At 40.6% G+C, this 20,423-nt stretch overlaps 1 protein-coding gene across 1 annotated transcript in view; it reads right to left on the bottom strand.

The window, feature by feature from the left end:
• The window catches only part of LOC138365321 (peptide transporter family 1-like), a 58,862-nt gene extending 38,871 nt beyond the window's left edge, over window positions 1–19,991 (bottom strand). The window contains exons 1-3 of the mRNA XM_069325614.1: window positions 19,743–19,991; window positions 12,283–12,503; window positions 11,611–11,777 (exon numbers count right to left, since the gene is read on the bottom strand). Coding sequence (XP_069181715.1) covers window positions 11,611–11,777; window positions 12,283–12,503; window positions 19,743–19,991 — 637 coding nt within the window. The remainder of the gene's footprint in view (window positions 1–11,610; window positions 11,778–12,282; window positions 12,504–19,742) is intronic.
• Between the last annotated feature and the right edge of the window lie 432 nt (window positions 19,992–20,423).

Genomic DNA, 20,423 nt, shown 5'->3' with positions numbered 1-20,423 from the left:
GTGGGGAGTCCGTATAAACAACTGGGCCTCTACCCTTCAGACTGAACTATTTGCCTTGCTCCTTGCACTGAAATGTGTACAAGTATCCAAACTTGATACATTAATTGTAAGTGACTCTTTATCATCCTTAATTGCTGTCAACTCTTTAAGACATAACTGTAACATGCTTGTGTCTGAAGCTAGACACAAATACAATAACAACTTGAGGAACCTTATCATAAACAATAATCTCAACAAAAATCACATAGTTCTCAGAGGTGATTTCAATATTGACCTAGGGCTACAAAATAACCCTCAAGTAGACTATTTCCTCAACAGCATGAATTCCTGTATGCTCATCCCCGCAATCACCAGGCCCACCCGAGTCACTCAAACATCTGCGACTACCCTGGATCACTGATGGACCAACATAACAGCTCCTCTTACATCAAGTATAATCACTGGCAGAACAACTGACCACTATCCTACCTTCCTTGTAGCGAACATGGCCATAACACCACCAGGTAACAAGAAAATTACCTTTAGGTTACAATGTGAAGCGGCAATAGGCAATCTCACAAATGCCCTCCACAATGTAAACTGGGAATCTAAATTTATCAATACACAGGATAATAATTCGTTAACTAGCCTCTTTCCAAAATTTAAAGCCTTTACAATACTTATTGTCCTCTCCTCACCAAGCAAGTAACTGGCAAAAAGGTTAAATAATCCCTGGCTCACTAATGGCATACTTAAAGCAATCGACAAGAAACATGAATATGAAAAAAAAACTTAGGATTGGCCTAGTTGGAAAAGAAGTAGTTAAGAGATACTTGCAGGAGGTAATTGGAGGTAATTATAACTTGCTTAGCTAAATGAATTGTGGGGTTCAGTCCTTGAGCCCATTATGTGCCTCTGCAACTCTTTCCACTACCGCCCACAAGATGGGTATGGGGTGCATAATAAATGAACTAAACTAACTTTAACGCATCCTGAAAGAAAGCTTGGAGGGCTTGAAAAATTGCAGAACGAAGCCTTGAGGATAATCCTTGGGTGCCCTCGTACCACAAAGATGCTTAATATGAGAAAGGAACTTAATATTCCGAGCGTTGTTTATCGTGTTACTGAAAATAACTGTCAAATTGGTATAAAAATGCTTAGGCTAGCTCATCCGAACCGTTGCACAGAAGCCCTCTAGAATTTCTTTATTGAATGTAAACATTGTTTCAAATAGATAAATAAAATTGGAACTGAACTCAGAAAGTATCAGATTAATAATTTGTACCAAGAGAGATAACAATAGCACTTTCCTGCACTGTAGGAAATTACACCCTTTTCAATTTTAATCCCTCTCTTTCCATCAAAGGAGCAAATTAGAAATCAGTCCCAGCTTTGTTTTGAGGCAAAGCTCAACGTCTTAAGCCCTATTGATGCTCTGTCCACAGAGCATTCTCTCTCTCAAATCATATACACTGAAGGTTTCCTAGAGTGCCCAACGGGTGCAGCTGGAAGTGCAGTTGTCCTGGCAATAGGATATGACTTATATTTTGAGTGGGGAGTCCGTATAAACAACTGGGCCTCTACCCTTCAGACTGAACTATTTGCCTTGCTCCTTGCACTGAAATGTGTACAAGTATCCAAACTTGATACATTAATTGTAAGTGACTCTTTATCATCCTTAATTGCTGTCAACTCTTTAAGACATAACTGTAACATGCTTGTGTCTGAAGCTAGACACAAATACAATAACAACTTGAGGAACCTTATCATAAACAATAATCTCAACAAAAATCACATAGTTCTCAGAGGTGATTTCAATATTGACCTAGGGCTACAAAATAACCCTCAAGTAGACTATTTCCTCAACAGCATGAATTCCTGTATGCTCATCCCCGCAATCACCAGGCCCACCCGAGTCACTCAAACATCTGCGACTACCCTGGATCACTGATGGACCAACATAACAGCTCCTCTTACATCAAGTATAATCACTGACAGAACAACTGACCACTATCCTACCTTCCTTGTAGCGAACATGGCCATAACACCACCAGGTAACAAGAAAATTACCTTTAGGTTACAATGTGAAGCGGCAATAGGCAATCTCACAAATGCCCTCCACAATGTAAACTGGGAATCTAAATTTATCAATACACAGGATAATAATTCGTTAACTAGCCTCTTTCCAAAATTTAAAGCCTTTACAATACTTATTGTCCTCTCCTCACCAAGCAAGTAACTGGCAAAAAGGTTAAATAATCCCTGGCTCACTAATGGCATACTTAAAGCAATCGACAAGAAACATGAATATGAAAAAAAAACTTAGGATTGGCCTAGTTGGAAAAGAAGTAGTTAAGAGGTACTTGCAGGAGGTAATTGGAGGTAATTGTAACTTGCTTAGCTAAATGAATTGTGGGGTTCAGTCCCTGAGCCCATTATGTGCCTCTGCAACTCTTTCCACTACCGCCCACAAGATGGGTATGGGTGCATAATAAATGAACTAAACTAACTTTAAGGCATCCTGAAAGAAAGCTTGGAGGGCTTGAAAAATTGCAGAACGAAGCCTTGAGGATAATCCTTGGGTGCCCTCGTACCACAAAGATACTTAATATGAGAAAGGAACTTAATATTCCGAGCGTTGTTTATCGTGTTACTGAAAATAACTGTCAAATTGGTATAAAAATGCTTAGGCTAGCTCATCCGAACCGTTGCACAGAAGCCCTCTAGAATTTCTTTATTGAATGTAAACATTGTTTCAAATAGATAAATAAAATTGGAACTGAACTCAGAAAGTATCAGATTAATAATTTGTACCAAGAGAGATAACAATAGCACTTTCCTGCACTGTAGGAAATTACACCCTTTTCAATTTTAATCCCTCTCTTTCCATCAAAGGAGCAAATTAGAAATCAGTCCCAGCTTTGTTTTGAGGCAAAGCTCAACGTCTTAAGCCCTATTGATGCTCTGTCCACAGAGCATTCTCTCTCTCAAATCATATACACTGAAGGTTTCCTAGAGTGCCCAACGGGTGCAGCTGGAAGTGCAGTTGTCCTGGCAATAGGATATGACTTATATTTTGAGTGGGGAGTCCGTATAAACAACTGGGCCTCTACCCTTCAGACTGAACTATTTGCCTTGCTCCTTGCACTGAAATGTGTACAAGTATCCAAACTTGATACATTAATTGTAAGTGACTCTTTATCATCCTTAATTGCTGTCAACTCTTTAAGACATAACTGTAACATGCTTGTGTCTGAAGCTAGACACAAATACAATAACAACTTGAGGAACCTTATCATAAACAATAATCTCAACAAAAATCACATAGTTCTCAGAGGTGATTTCAATATTGACCTAGGGCTACAAAATAACCCTCAAGTAGACTATTTCCTCAACAGCATGAATTCCTGTATGCTCATCCCCGCAATCACCAGGCCCACCCGAGTCACTCAAACATCTGCGACTACCCTGGATCACTGATGGACCAACATAACAGCTCCTCTTACATCAAGTATAATCACTGACAGAACAACTGACCACTATCCTACCTTCCTTGTAGCGAACATGGCCATAACACCACCAGGTAACAAGAAAATTACCTTTAGGTTACAATGTGAAGCGGCAATAGGCAATCTCACAAATGCCCTCCACAATGTAAACTGGGAATCTAAATTTATCAATACACAGGATAATAATTCGTTAACTAGCCTCTTTCCAAAATTTAAAGCCTTTACAATACTTATTGTCCTCTCCTCACCAAGCAAGTAACTGGCAAAAAGGTTAAATAATCCCTGGCTCACTAATGGCATACTTAAAGCAATCGACAAGAAACATGAATATGAAAAAAAAACTTAGGATTGGCCTAGTTGGAAAAGAAGTAGTTAAGAGGTACTTGCAGGAGGTAATTGGAGGTAATTGTAACTTGCTTAGCTAAATGAATTGTGGGGTTCAGTCCCTGAGCCCATTATGTGCCTCTGCAACTCTTTCCACTACCGCCCACAAGATGGGTATGGGGTGCATAATAAATGAACTAAACTAACTTTAAGGCATCCTGAAAGAAAGCTTGGAGGGCTTGAAAAATTGCAGAACGAAGCCTTGAGGATAATCCTTGGGTGCCCTCGTACCACAAAGATACTTAATATGAGAAAGGAACTTAATATTCCGAGCGTTGTTTATCGTGTTACTGAAAATAACTGTCAAATTGGTATAAAAATGCTTAGGCTAGCTCATCCTAACCGTTGCACAGAAGCCCTCTAGAATTCCTTTTTGAATGTAAACATTGTTTCAAATAGATAAATAAAATTGGAACTGAACTCAGAAAGTATCAGATTAATAATTTGTACCAAGAGAGACAACAATAGCACTTTCCTGCACTGTAGGAAATTACACCCTTTTCAATTTTAATCCCTCTCTTTCCATCTAAGGAGCAAATTAGAAATCAGTCCCAGCTTTGTTTTGAGGCAAAGCTCAACGTCTTAAGCCCTATTGATGCTCTGTCCACAGAGCATTCTCTCTCTCAAATCATATACACTGAAGGTTTCCTAGAGTGCCCAACGGGTGCAGCTGGAAGTGCAGTTGTCCTGGCAATAGGATATGACTTATATTTTGAGTGGGGAGTCCGTATAAACAACTGGGCCTCTACCCTTCAGACTGAACTATTTGCCTTGCTCCTTGCACTGAAATGTGTACAAGTATCCAAACTTGATACATTAATTGTAAGTGACTCTTTATCATCCTTAATTGCTGTCAACTCTTTAAGACATAACTGTAACATGCTTGTGTCTGAAGCTAGACACAAATACAATAACAACTTGAGGAACCTTATCATAAACAATAATCTCAACAAAAATCACATAGTTCTCAGAGGTGATTTCAATATTGACCTAGGGCTACAAAATAACCCTCAAGTAGACTATTTCCTCAACAGCATGAATTCCTGTATGCTCATCCCCGCAATCACCAGGCCCACCCGAGTCACTCAAACATCTGCGACTACCCTGGATCACTGATGGACCAACATAACAGCTCCTCTTACATCAAGTATAATCACTGACAGAACAACTGACCACTATCCTACCTTCCTTGTAGCGAACATGGCCATAACACCACCAGGTAACAAGAAAATTACCTTTAGGTTACAATGTGAAGCGGCAATAGGCAATCTCACAAATGCCCTCCACAATGTAAACTGGGAATCTAAATTTATCAATACACAGGATAATAATTCGTTAACTAGCCTCTTTCCAAAATTTAAAGCCTTTACAATACTTATTGTCCTCTCCTCACCAAGCAAGTAACCGGCAAAAAGGTTAAATAATCCCTGGCTCACTAATGGCATACTTAAAGCAATCGACAAGAAACATGAATATGAAAAAAAAACTTAGGATTGGCCTAGTTGGAAAAGAAGTAGTTAAGAGGTACTCATCAGTGCTTGCCAGTATAATAAGAGCAAAGCGTTCCTATTACGAGAATAGATTCAAAGAAGCAAAAGGCAACAAAAAAAGCACATGGAGAGCCATCTCTACCATCCTAGGAGCTAAACAACATTTACATAATAAGATAAAAATCTCCAAGGATGGTTATACACCTGCAACAGATCTTGAAACAGCAATTGAATTTAATAGCTTCTTTTCATCGTCTTTTGCTCACCTTGCCCGAAAAATCCCAGAGACTCAGACATATGTTACCACATATCTTTCACGCAACTATCCAAACTCTCTTCTCCTCTCTCCGGTCAGCCCTACAGATGTTGTGTCCATCATTCACTCGCTAAAAACCAAAGCTGGGAACATTAGTGAAATACCATCGATGGTACACAGGCGTGCCTCCCATGCCCTTGCACCATCCATAGCATTGCTGTTCAACAAATCCCTAGAGTGTCATACCTTCCCTGATATACTTAAAAAAGCAAGAGTAACGCCAGTTCATAAAGGAGGTAACACGGCAGACATAAATAATTACAGACCCATATCGAATCTACCTATATTATCAAAAATATTTTTTTTTTTTACAAACAGCTCTACTCCAATCTTGTAAAATTCAATATACTAAGTCCCTGTCAGTTTGGCTTCCGCTCCCAAAAGAGTACCAATGATGCTATTAGTCTGCTTGACTTAATCTTCTCAGCCCTTGACAAAAGTGAGTTTCCAATTGAACTCTTCATCGGCCTGAGAAAGGCCTTTGATACTGTTAACCATAACTACCTCTTACTTAAATTCCACCATTATGGAATCCGTGGCCTTGCCCTAAACTATATCCGATCCTATCTTAGTAACAGACACCAATATGAAGCCATCAATGATATAACCTCTCCCACTCTACCACTTACCGTAAAGGTGCCACAGAGCAGCATCCTAGGACCCTCCTGTTTCTTATATACATCAATGATCTCCCTAATGTCTCTAACATGCTTAAACCTATATTGTTGGCTGATGATACTACTCATCTACTCTGACCCCAACCCACTCCTGTTAAATAATGTTGTAAACAATTAATTAAAAAAAGTCTACTTGTGGATGTCAACCAACAAACCTCACACAAAACATAGAAAAGACCTACTATATCTTATTTGGAAACAAATCAACAAATGCAATTCAGCTTCAGATAGATAATGTAAACATTAGCAATAAAAATGATGGAAAGTTTCTTAGCCTATACTTAGACAAGAGACTCAACTTCCGCACCCATATACAACACATAACTAAAAAGGTTTCTAAAACAGTTGGTATACTGTTTAAGATCAGATATTATGTACCCTACTCTGCTCTCCTCTCACTCTATTATGCACTTATCTATCCCTATCATTCTTATGGTGTTTGTGCTTGGGGTTCAACCTCTGCAAACTACCTCAAGCCCATCGTCATCCAGTAAAAATCTGCTATCAGGACAATAACTAACTCTACCTTCAGACAACACACAGCTCCCTTGTTCAAATCCTTAAACATGCTAAACAAATTCACTCCATACATTCTCCTGTGTAAATTACGTTTATAAAGCCCTTTTTCTAACTGCAAACCCTGTTCTGAAACTCTTCCTGGACAGATGTAATAGACATGGTGGGGACATGGCCACGTCCCCACCAGACATAAATATCTCTTTGATATCCCCAGAGTCAAACTTAATCTATGTAAACACTCTATGTAAATAAAGGGACCTAGTCTATGGAACTCACTCCCTTATATTGATTTGAAAAGCTGTCCAACTTCTGCCATATTCAAAAATAAAACCAAAAAGTACCTGTAGTACTTTTTAAGTACGAGGGAGTAATGCGCAAAGCGTCCCTCACCTGTGACGTCACAGCGTCATCTAACGCCATATCAACACAGCGGCCATTTTGTCGTCAGTTCAGTCACGGCGAGGACTAACCCTTCATGCAAACTGCACCTACTATCAAGAAGAAGAAGATTTTGTGTTCCACCGATAGTATTATCGTAAGTAAACACTTATATTTTATATTTTATTATATTAATTGATTCTATTTTTCTGTAATAAAGGTCCAAAGGGTTGTTAAGGAACAAGGGTGTAGCGATACCGACGCTCAGTGCGCTCAACTCACACCAAAGTATCACCTGTGTAGCTTCTGTAATTAGTGTTAATTAGTTATGCTATAAGATAATGGAGCGAGTATAAGATTAACTCGCTACAAGGGTACTGTGTTGGGAGGTGAGGGTTGTTACTGGTGTCTGTGGGGATGTGAGGACTTGTACCAACCACTATCACCATCAGTACCTTGTCTTGCATCCTGCTTAGTATTCCTATTGAGATATGAAGTATTATTGCATTCATATAATTATTCATTCACAGTCATTACTATTTTTATGGGCTATGTTCTGTTACCCTAATGCTTTTTACCCCTGGGCATGTCCATTTACTCTCCAGCCCTTCACAAGCCACTGCTGCACCCCTAGTTGGGCGAAAAACATGTCTATTGCCGCGTGAGTGACTGGAGTGGACTCTTGTAAGGCTTTGGAATTTGTTGGAGGGCGGGAATGTGCAGAGTTCTGGGGGGCCGTGAGATAGGGATATTAGATTGACTTAAAACTTAATGCTAGTTATTTAGTCAAGAATGGAATGGAATGGAACTATCAGGAGAAAGCGCCAAGCCATTACGACCATGTAGCACTGGGAAGGAGTCAGGATAAGGATTTGGGAATAAGATGGGAGGAAGGAATGGTGGCCCAACCACTTGGATGGTCAGGGGATTGAACGCCGACCTGCATGAAGTAAGGCCGTCGCTCTACCGTCCAGCCCAAGTGGTTGGACTATTTATTCAAGAGTTGTATTATTTTTTTTATATATTGAAGCAGATATTTTTCTCCCTGATTCTATGTATGACTAACAACCCAGTGCAGGTTTGGAAGGCTTTGACAATTAAAGCACCGTAAGATTGTGAGTGTTCAAGTCTAGGGGGAACTAAGCATTTTTTTGTGTGTGAATGTGCAATTCACACACAAAATGTGTGTGAATTGTGTAAGTTAAAAATTGCCCGTGTTTATTTGTGTAAGTTAAAAATTGAGTTTTTTGTTTGTGTATAAGAGTTTAGCAATGTGTTTAAGTAAGATTGTGCAACTGTTTTAAGTTTAGGGGGGGACTAAGTATTTTGCGCGAATGTGAAAGCCCTGGGTTTATTTGTGTAAGTTGAACCAAAAAAAAATGAGTTTGTGTTTTGCGAGCGAGTTTGTTTAAGCATGTGCTATCATTAAAAACTTCCAAAGTAATGACAGTAATGCCAAAATGAATTCATCTTTTCACTTTTTGAAAGGTGGAGGTGTAACATTTTCTGAAAACCTTTGCGCTTGATATACCACGGCACTGACATAAATGGCAACTGATGGAGTCGACTTTTAAATTTTAACACATGATTTCAAAAAGCATTTCATAGCAACAGATAGTGCCAGTCGATGCGTTACATGAAGTTATTGGGCCCCCCACCACAACAGCTGCAAACTATTATGTTAAAAAATTCAATTTAATACGGAATATGAACAGATTTCTAGTACATATTACATTGCTTAAACCACTCGACTACTTTCCTTTATAGTATATTTACGAGTGTCAAATTAATGTTTGGAGTGTCAAACCCAACACAATATGGCTGAGGCTCCACTATTTAACCATCTTTTCGTATTCTATGAAATATCACAGGTATTGTTAATGCTTGTAATGTTCATTACAAAAGATAGACATACATTTGATGCTATTTTTCATATTAAAATCTAATTTGAGGTCCGAAAAATATATCTATAAAAATCTATAAACAGGTTAGAACCATACAAATGCAAGTATGCCTTTTTCACCAGTAATCAACTGAATGCCACAGAAAATGGAATCTTTACTTTAGCTACAGAAAACAGGGCAAAGTCAAGGGGGATGACTGGAATAAACAGTTTCCAACCTGACTCTTCTCGCACATAAACATGTCTTTCTTGACCTCATTTCAAATTATATAGAGTACTGAAAGCTCATTTTCCATAGCAAATATACTAAGGAACTCATTTTACGACTAGAATGCAAACTAGGACCCCTCATTCAGATTCATAACACGAGAATTATTGACTGAACATTTACCCACATTCAAGCACACACAGGACTCTTTAAAGCTATCTTAACTTCTTTAAAACCCTAATATGACCCATCTCTCATGCAGATCCTGTTCTATGACTCGCCCTTCATGTCAATGTACCCCACAGTATCATGCAAATTCAAGATAAGGCTTACTACACCTATATATCCAACTTGGTCTTTGTAAGGAATCTTGACCCCCCTTCTATGCTTGACCCCACTGGGGGTAATCATAGGTAGGGGGTCCCTATTGCCGACGTCATGTCACGTGACACCCCCGCGACAAATAAGGAAAATTTCACCTGATTGGCCCATGACCCCGAGACAGAAAGAGAATTTTTCTACTCAGCTCCTGATTGGTCAAAAAATCGCGCCCCGTTCTCACCGCTCACCTCTGACCATTACAGAAAATGGAGCTGTGCCCAAGGGCTCCCTGTACTATTCAGTCATAGCCTCATTAAAGTACTCCAAAAACTTCTATATTCGCTTTCAACTGTGTTTCTTGGTTTGAATCTATTGAACAATCACCCTCTGATCCATTCAAAAGTAAGGGCCCCCAAATTGATACCGTAGTACTCTCGTAACACCCCCGGGCCAAATCGTGAATTTTTGCTCATGCCATTAAAATACTCCAAAAACGTTTATATGCCTTTCACCAGTGTATTTTTTGGTTTGAATCTATTGAACATGCACCCACTGATCCACTCATAAGTAGGGGACCCCCTTCTTGATGCCTTAGACTCATCTTAAAAGCACGAGAAAAAACAGGTTAGGATAGGGCACCAGTTCCTCAGGTACACCCTGGGTGCTGGGCCCCCGGGACCCCATGGGGGAACGGACCACCCCACCCCCACCAGCCAGCCAGGTGCGCGCTGACTATGCCCTAACCTAACCACCTAAAATAAGCTGTTGGTCGAATCCGCCCGCCAGGGTCGAGTCGGCATGGAAGTGCCCAATCGTTTCTGAAAATCAATTCCCCATGTGTCTCCTTTTACACTACTCGCTCGGACTCGATTTTACTTGATTGATTGCTACTCGTTGTGTTCTGTTCGACAGGAAATTGAGTATCCAGCGTCCTACTTTACCAGTTATACCCATTGACCTCATTTTGTGTGTAATCACTCCATGGTCACATTTGTCGAATGTCTTTGCAAAATCTGTGTATACGACATCTGCATTATGTTTTTCCTCTAATGCCTCAGTGATTTTGTCATAGTGGTCAAGTAGCTGTGAGAGGCATGATCTTCCTGCTATAAATCTATGTTGGCCTGGATTGTGGAGATCATTGGTTTCCATGAATCTAGTGTCCTGACTCCTGATCACTCTCTCAAATACTTTTATTATGTGGGACGTTAGTGCAACTGGTCTATAATTCTTTGCCAATGCTTTGCTACCACCCTTGTGTAAAGGGGCAATGTCTGCTGCTTTAAGCGCATCTGGTATCTCCCCCGTGTCCAAGCTCTTCCTCCACACTATACTGAGTGCCTGTGTTACTGGCACTTTGCATTTCTTTATAAATATTGAATTCCATGAGTCTGGACCAGGGGCTGAGTGCATGGGCATATTGTCAATTTATCTTTCAAAATCTGCCACGCTCATGTTAATATCAATTCTGTTTCTTCGACAACATAAGAGACTGAATCTTTACTATAAAAATGGTGTTAATTTAACATACATACTTGAACAAGATTGATAATTACTTCCGTTACTTTAATAACTTAATTCTCCTAAATTGATGAATTATGCTCACAGGAGACATGTGACAATGGTGACTGTTCCCATCCGGCTAATCTCTCGTGACAACCTTTGTGGGAAACCTGGTAACAGTTCCCTCTGACGCCACCAACTAGAGTATCCAAGTATACAATACCAGATGTATCATTTATATCCACAGCTACTCTGTAAATCATATAATCCAAGGTCTATAAGCTTCTAAACTAACTTAGCTTGTTACACTAAAACGTTTTATTAAGTCATCAAATTTGTATTAAAAGAGTCTATGGTGTCATCTTGAAAATACATAAACCAATAATAAAAATTGTTTAAAGATTATTATCCTAGAGGACTGACCAGCAGCGAAGATGGCGGTGGAGACAACCATGAGGCCGGCCATTATAATGTAGGAGAGGAAGTAGCAGTCATCACCGAAGCACTGGACAGAGTCTCGTATTTGAGCTTTTATGAATAGCCCGACGAAGGCGCCAGCGTTACGCATCCAGTAGAAGGCGTAAAAGAACCTGCAGCAGAAATATAAAGTTAAGAGAATGCTAAGATGACAACTTACCAGTTTTCTGGTTTATGTGCAAAAACGAATTAATAACTCCATCTAACACGTCATCGAGAGCAGGATTGTTTTTTCTTTCATAACTACTTGACCATTTCAACAAAATTATAAAGTATTATTGAAGCAAACTAAAATGCACACGTCTTATACACAGATTTTACTAATTTTATATATATATGACCATGGAGTAGGAGCCATGATCCTTCTTCCATAGTTTTCCATCATAAAGCATTAAGTCCTTGTGAACGCTTTCCTCACCAAGTCTGTTCGGGAACTTGCCGGCAACTTTTTAATTGCACTTCCTACCGTGTATAGCAAGGACAAATATTAGCCACACTACAAACCCATCTAACTCCTTTACAAAACCCACCAACCTATGAACTCCCTCTTCCCAGCCTTCCCTCACCCATCAATATTCCCAATTTACCTCCTGATGAACCTCCCGTACTTTAACATACCTCTTCTGTTGCTCCCTTTGTTCTGGGACTTGGAACTGGTCGGCCCCAAGGGAGGAGTACACAGCATTCATGAACCCTGCGCAGACACCCAGCGCCAGCATGCCCAAGAGCGCTGTCAACTTGGCGGCGTTGAAGGAGGCCATGATGGGGGTGACCGAAGAGAGGGTGAAGATGGCGACGCCTACTATGCACCCGCAGCACATCAGGAACACTGTGCGAGCCTGTATCAGGAGGGTGACAGTGGCTGAGAGGTGTTGAAGAGGCACGGGGAGCGTGACAGCGTGAGGTAGCTCGAGCGAGAATGAAGTTCAGCTTGGAAGATATATACAGATAACAGGACCTACAGTGATCCACAACTTGGTTATCTGGTAAAGTCAGACAGCTTAAAGGCTTAAAGTTTTATCACTCAGCTCACTTTTTATCGAGGGCTCGGAGCACTATCGTGCTCCGAGCCCTCCTATTATAGTCATAAGTTTTTCTCCTGAATGTAATCCGATGACTATCTTGAGTCATAAAATAAAATATTTTTATAAAATTAAATTTTCACCCGACCAACTTCTAGATGGTTTTAAAACGAGCGTCTTTAGATTGCTCAGAATTTGATACAATGAAAGACGTAACATGAAAATTAATGTCAGAACACTGGAAAGATATAAATAATTTTGTTGTGGGATGAGCGTCAAAAAAGCGTCCAAAGGTTAAAATATTTGTTAAAATTCTATTTATTGTTCTATTATTATGGGACTAGTTTTAAAATACGCGCCTTTTCATTGCAAACAATTTGATACCAAAATGAAGGACATGACAGGAAAATTTATGTTATCAAACTGAACGAATATATACATTAGTCTGCAGGTGTGCCAATTGGTGCTCGTTCGCGGGTAACTTGGCCGAACTTAGGCTTTGCTGTGGGACTCATTTCGGGCTGTTAGACTTTATATGTATATACCCCGTAGAGAAAATTCTATGGCAAACACAATGATATCAAAACGAACGATGTAGCACGAGAAATAAGGTGAGAAAACTGAAACGAGTATATACATTTTACTGATTTTGCGCGCTCACGGGTAACTTGGCCAACTTTAGTCTTTATACTTTGTTATTGGTATTGCTTATATATATATTGAGGTTGTTATTGCTTATATTTGTCTTCCTATTTAGAGCATTTTATTGCGAATAATTTGATACCACAATGAACAATGTTGCACAAAAACTTCTGTTAGCAAACTGTAAGTGTTTGTCGGGTGTATTGGGTGTAGCAATGAGTGTGCTCTAGCGGGTAAGGTTTCGGCGACTTTGGGGGTCGTTGCGGGTTATGCGCCCCCATGTTGTCTAATTTATATGCATGTGTCTGTGTAGGGAATTTTATTGCGATCACAGTGATACAAAAAAGAACGATGTCGAACACGTTTGGACTTGATAAACCTGAAAAGAGTAGCAACATGTTCGCGTTGTTTAGCGTGCACGGCTAACAAAGACTTAGTTTTTTAATTGATGCCGACATCACGTTAGCTTTGGTGACATGTTATACGTATGTTCCTCTAGAACATTTCATTGAGAACACATTGATACCAAAATGAAACATGTACATCGAAAATTAGTCAAAAACATGAAAAGAGTATAAACTTTTCAGTAGGGGTGTAGCCGATGTGCAGTTGGGCATGCAGTAGCTGGTAACCCTTGGGCAAATTCACATGGTCTTGCGGGTGGGACGCGCCTATGTCTTGTACTTTTTATTTATATGTCTGTGTACGGAATTTTATTGCGATCACAATGATACCAAAATTAACGATGTAGAACAATCCTGGGGTTGACAAACCTGAAAAGAGCATAAACATTTCATCGCTGTTTGGTGCTCACGGCTAACGATTGCCATAGTTTTTTATTTGATGCGGGTCTCACGTCGGGTTTGGTGAAATTTTATATATATTCCTCTAAAGCATTCTCTTGCGAACAAATTGATACCAAAATTCAATACATACATGGAACATTAAGGTCAGCAGACCGAAAAGAGTATAAACATTTCAGTGTCGCCGCGCAGTCACCGGAAACGCTTGGCGTTAGTTAGTTTAGTTTGCGCCCCATTCCCATCTTGTGGGCGGTAGTGGAAAGAGTTGCAGAGGCACATAATGGGGTCAGGGACTGAACCTCACAATTCATTTAGCTAAGCAAGTTACAATCTTCATGAGCTAGTTACAAAATTCATTATAAGTCGTCACATCAACAATGGGTTCGAGATCGACCACAAGTACAGGTTTTAAATTAAGCAACTGACATATGTGGAGAGCTTAGTTAGTTTAGTTCACTTATTATGCACCCCATACCCATCTTGTGGGCGGTAGTGGAAAGGGTTTCAGAGGAACATAATGGGCTCAGGGACTGAACCCCACAATTCATTCTAGTGTCACAATTGATATGTTTGTCCTGCACACCGCCCCCCCTCCAGTGGGCAGCGGTGGATAGGCTACAGACAGAATTTGTTATAGTTCTGATAGCAGAATTTTTGCTGACTGACGATAGGCTTCAGGTAATTTGTAATGGTTGATTTCCATGCACAGATATCGTGTTATATAGGGATAGATTAGTGCTTAGTAAAATGAGAGAAGAACAAAGTAGGGAACATAATATCTGTTTTTAGAAAGTATTCCGACCGTTTTTTAAAACTTTTTGGGGGGCTATGTGTTGTGTGTGTGGGTGCTGCGTTCAGTCTCTCTTGTCTATATATAAGCCAAGGAACTTGCCCTCATTTTTCTTTGTAATGTTCATATAATATAGATGAACAAAGTGTCTTGACCGAGGTGAGGATAGCTTGAGGTACTTCATTTTTTAATTATTTTAATATCTCCAGAAAACTATTTAATTTTCCCTCAATTACCATCACATTAATCTTTGTGTTCTTGCTGACGACCGTCCCTTTCTTCGCTGCTTTCTCTTTCTGGTGTACAGGGTCTGGTTGCTTCTTTCTGGTGTACAGGGTCTGGTTGCTTTTCTCTGATGTACAGGGTCTGGTTGCTTCTTTCTTATGTACAGGGTCTGGTTCCTTCTTTCTTATGTACAGGGTCTGGTTCCTTCTTTCTTATGTACAGGGTCTGGTTGCTTCTTTCTTGGGTACAGGGTCTGGTCGCTTCTTTCTGGTATACAGGGTCTGGTTCCTTCTTTCTTATGTACAGGGTCTGGTTGCTTCTTTCTTGGGTACAGGGTCTGGTTGCTTCTTTCTGGTGTACAGGGTCTGGTTGCTTCTTTCTTATGTACAGGGTCTGGTTCCTTCTTTCTTATGTACAGGGTCTGGTTCCTTCTTTCTTATGTACAGGGTCTGGTTCCTTCTTTCTTATGTACAGGGTCTGGTTGCTTCTTTCTTGGGTACAGGGTCTGGTTGCTTTTTTCTGGTGTACAGGGTCTGGTTGCTTCTTTCTGGTGTACAGGGTCTGGTTGCTTCTTTCTGGTGTACAGGGTCTGGTTGCTTCTTTCTTATGTACAGGGTCTGGTTCCTTCTTTCTTATGTACAGGGTCTGGTTCCTTCTTTCTTATGTACAGGGTCTGGTTGCTTCTTTCTTGGGTACAGGGTCTGGTTGCTTTTTTCTGGTGTACAGGGTCTGGTTGCTTCTTTCTGGTGTACAGGGTCTGGTTCCTTCTTTCTGGTGTACAGGGTCTGGTTCCTTCTTTCTGGTGTACAGGGTCTGGTTCCTTCTTTCTTATGTACAGGGTCTGGTTCCTTCTTTCTGGTGTACAGGGTCTGGTTGCTTCTTTCTTGAGTATAGCGTCTAGTTTCTTCTTTCTGATGATGTACATGGTCTGGTTCCTTCTTTCTTGTGTACAGGATCTGGTTGCTTCTTTCTGGTGTACAGGGTCTGTACATCAGAAGGAAGCAATACTTCCCCCGTAATCATCGCAAGGTAAGGTAGTATTAGTAGTAGGCATCCATCAATCTCAAGAGACTATTGCGTTGCGCTCTGGTTGTCGATCTGGAGTGGCCTCTCCAGGGCGCAAAGCCAGGGTAGGTTGATACAGGGGAGAAACTGTCACTCATGCAGCAGGTACCCCCTCGCCACGGTACCGAAAGTCTCCAATGAAAGGCAAACGCCAATACGATTGATTCCAGCGACGTCGCAGGAAACGCCAGAACTATGTTGAAGGCAATAACGAACTGCTCCAGGGGCTCAAGCTCCGGAGTTTAAGGTAAGGCAGGCCTGGGTAAACATACGAGGCTATACACCCACTCTTCACTACACGTGATTTTCACCTTGGCTACGACTGGCCGGGGAGTCGTAGAAAAGAAAGAAGACATGACCTTCACCTTGGTAAGTAGATTCAGCAACTTCTTTACTGTTGTCGACGCTCACTTGGTTCCCCAGATTTCAAGTTTAAGTTCCTCCCTGGCTCCCAATTTCGTGTGTTTTGAGAGCCTCCCGCAGCCAACATTGCGGCAAAACCTCTTGCAACCACCACTCTCTTCCTGGAGGTCCTCTGCGGCCATGCCAGATTTGGTTGAACTATCAACTTCGTCAGTATACACGCCGACCATGCAAACAGCTTCGTATTGATATTTAAGATGCAATTCGTGACCTAAATTCTGCCTTGGATTAAAGACCAATCACGTACACTTGTTTCTTTTGCTCGCCTTTCTAGAAATAATTCTGAGCGCGCTCCCTGATGCCTTCATTCCTTACTCTATCTATGTGTACCTTGATAATCCCGGCTGTTGTATTTTGACAGTTACCCCGACTGTTCTTTATGGTAATCTTATTGGTGCTCTCGCAACCATGGCAGGCAATGTTGACTGGTATGCAGGTCCTCGTACCTCAGATCCTGTTAACCCAGATCCTGGAAACCAAGGTCCTGGTAACTCAGATCCTGGTAACCCAGATTCCAATAACCCAGATTCTGGTACCCCAGATCCTTTGATTGATTTTTTATTGTTGCCGCCGAAGGCGGCTAGTTTATTGTGCACCCCATACTCATCCTGTGAGCGGTAGCGCAAAAGCATTACAGAGGGCACAAAAGGTCTTTATCAGACCTCATCTTAGATTATTACATAAACAATTTCTTCAATCCTTCACACCTTATAGATACAATGTCAGCTAGTTACATCGAAAGTGCTATTACAAGAGCTACATATTTACAGTAAGTCATCATACATTAATGGTAGGTCTTGTCGTTAATACATAATAGTTTGGCCAATGGGGATATTACAGAGTCATAGGGGAGCTTCTGTTTACTATTAGTCCTCACAATACACTACTTGTTTCTGAATCTCATATGTCGTTCATCTACTGGAAGCAAAATGTGGGTACAGTGCAAGGATTTCAGGTAATTTATCCATGGTAATAAGATAGGTTGCCATATCATACAGAGTGAGCTTAGATTTATCTCTAAAAGGCTCAATTTTACTACAACCCAAGATATAGTGTTCGAGTGTGTGTCCCTGCCTATGTCCACACACTTTACACTTTACTTCATCTAGATCCCTATACAAGCCGAACTGCCAGAGATACTTGTAGCCAAGTCTTATACGAGCTGTGACAACATCTGTTAGTCTACTGACTTTGTTACTTGCCCCATACACATGTTTTACTTCACACATTTCATTGTGATGAACAATAGACCTGCTAGTTCCAGTTTGCACTGTTCTACTTTCTTCAAATCCATCCAGGAGTTCTCGTCTAATGACACTTTTAAGGGACCTATTTGATAACTCAAGATTCCGTTCAATACTGTCTTTATTTACTGCAGCCTTAGCAAGGGCGTCAACTTTGTCATGTTCCTGCATGCCAATGTGAGAAGGAATCCACAACATTTTTATATTTACCCTCTTGCTAAGTATTCTTATATATCTACGTCTAGCTTCCAAGACAAGCACGTTATTACTTGATTGCAAACTGTTTATTGCTCGTAGTGAGGATAGGGAGTCAGAAATAATTAAGCTGCCTACTTCAGTGTTGTCAATAATTTCGAGTGCTACCAGTATCACTACCAACTCGGCTTGCATTGTGGACGCCCAGTTACTAATTCGGATATTTCTTTGAATTGTGCTGCCATCGGGCTGATGAGCAATAACAGCACTTCCTGCCCTCCCTGTAGCTGTATTGAGTGATCCGTCAGTGTATATGGTCTTTGCAATGTTGTTTTCAGCTTGTATATTGTGAATGTGTTCTATGGTGCTTAATTTAGCAGCAAGCTGGGCATGAGGGTTGCTTGTGATTAGTTTCTTGGTGGGGTATGCAGGGGTCAGGATGTCAAAAGGTACTATCTGCCAGGGTGGAAGGAAGTGCTGTACTCTTTCATCTGTATATACATCGTGCAGTCCCATCATTTTAATATGAGTGGCAGTTCTTTGAATCCATTTAGACTCGCTAGTTCCATTTCGTATGTGTTCTAACAGTGCAACTGACACAATGTTGTTTTTGTTATCACGCAGCAGCTTTAGTCCCATCATAAGATTAATTTCAAATATTCTATCTCTAATGCTAAGTATATTTAATTCTTTCCGCATGTTGAGAACTTTGGTAGTTATAGGACAGCCAAGTATAATTCTGAGTGCTTCATTTTGTATTTTTTCCAGTCTGTCAATACTTTTGCCATTCTGCAGGACCAAAGCTGGTGCATGATAGTCTATCAGAGACCTTATATACGCTAAATACATCATTCTTGCTATTCTAATATTAACACCATATTTCGGGCTGTACCCCACTACAGTTCTGAGAGCCTTGAGTCTGTCTCTACATTGTTGATGTAACTTATTGACTGCAGTTGAGATACAAGGGACAGAGACACCAAGGTATTTGAAAGAAGAGACATAGTCTATTGATATGACACAAACAATTAGGGGATCAGCTCACAAACACCAACGGGAGAAGATTGTTGGCACTTCTCGATGCATATGATGATGTTCAAATTATCAGTAAGAATCAACCAACGCAAATATATGGAGGAGTCCAAGATAGGTGCATTGGCTTTAACCTGTCATACACAACTCATGAGACTGATATTATGGATGACTTAATGTCTGACCATTTAGCCATAACAGCTAACATACACGTGGCTAATGTTAACCTACCTGGCACTAAGCTGAGTAGACGCAGGCTAACAGTAAGGAAAGAGCAAGAAAAATTCTTTATAGACAGCATAGAACATTGGTATAACAATTATGAGCCTGAGAATGTACAACAGTTTTATGATGACCTCATAAATAATACCTATGAGGCCATCAAAAATAGTGAGTCACGCAAAACAAAAAGAAGTACTGGTAAACAGGTCAGACACAACCAGTACTATGATGATGCTAAACTGAAAGAGCTTAAATCAATTGCTAGACAGACAGGTAAAGCATATAAGAGCCTTAGAACTCCTCAAATGTTAAAACTGTTTCAGGCCGCGCTTGCAGCGGCGAGGGAGAGAATGACTGAACTGAGACAAAATGAATGGGAGGGTTTTGTTAGTGGACTTAACCTGCATACTCCCACCTTGCCCAGATAGACATCGGCCAGGACGGCGCCGGCAATGGGCGCGAGGTTGACTAGGCTTTCCATGATGGCCATGACCGTCGTGGCCGAGGAGGAGGTGAAGCCCAACATCCGCTGCATGTAGAACACAGCACCACCGAAGAGCCCGAAGTAGACGAGGCATTCGAGCAGGTAGGACACCAGGATGACTATGGCCCCTCGAGGGTAGGCCATCATGACCGCCCCGCCAGACCTTGTTCCACACGCCATGACGTCTCTTACTACACCTGTTTCAGTATAAACATAATTAAAAAAACATAATGAAGGATGCCAAGATTTTTTATTTATTTTAATCATTGTGAGAGAAGCCTATGGTACACTTGCAAATTTTAAAATAACTTTTAAATACATGGATGAAAGGGGATACTAAAAATTATTCACGAGATTCGTGAAACTGACATCTGAGTACCCAGTAGTTGTATGGTGGCCAAATCTAAAAAAAAAGCACATACACAAAATATAAAAGGTACAAAGACAAGCCACCAAATGGCTTCCAGACCTAAAGCACACAAGAACTATGAACTTGAACAGGAATCGACAAATTTGCCAAAGTGAAATCATTAAAACCTGAGACTTCTGGAATAAGGGACCACAGGTGTCTGATTACCATCAGACACCTCGAGCGTTGCTCACATCCTGCAA

Source organism: Procambarus clarkii, chromosome 16 (assembly GCF_040958095.1).
Source record: "Procambarus clarkii isolate CNS0578487 chromosome 16, FALCON_Pclarkii_2.0, whole genome shotgun sequence".
In the NCBI taxonomy this organism is placed as follows: domain Eukaryota; kingdom Metazoa; phylum Arthropoda; class Malacostraca; order Decapoda; family Cambaridae; genus Procambarus; species Procambarus clarkii.
The sequence above is the reverse complement of the archived record's forward strand: the minus strand, read 5'-3'. Positions and strand labels throughout refer to the sequence as shown.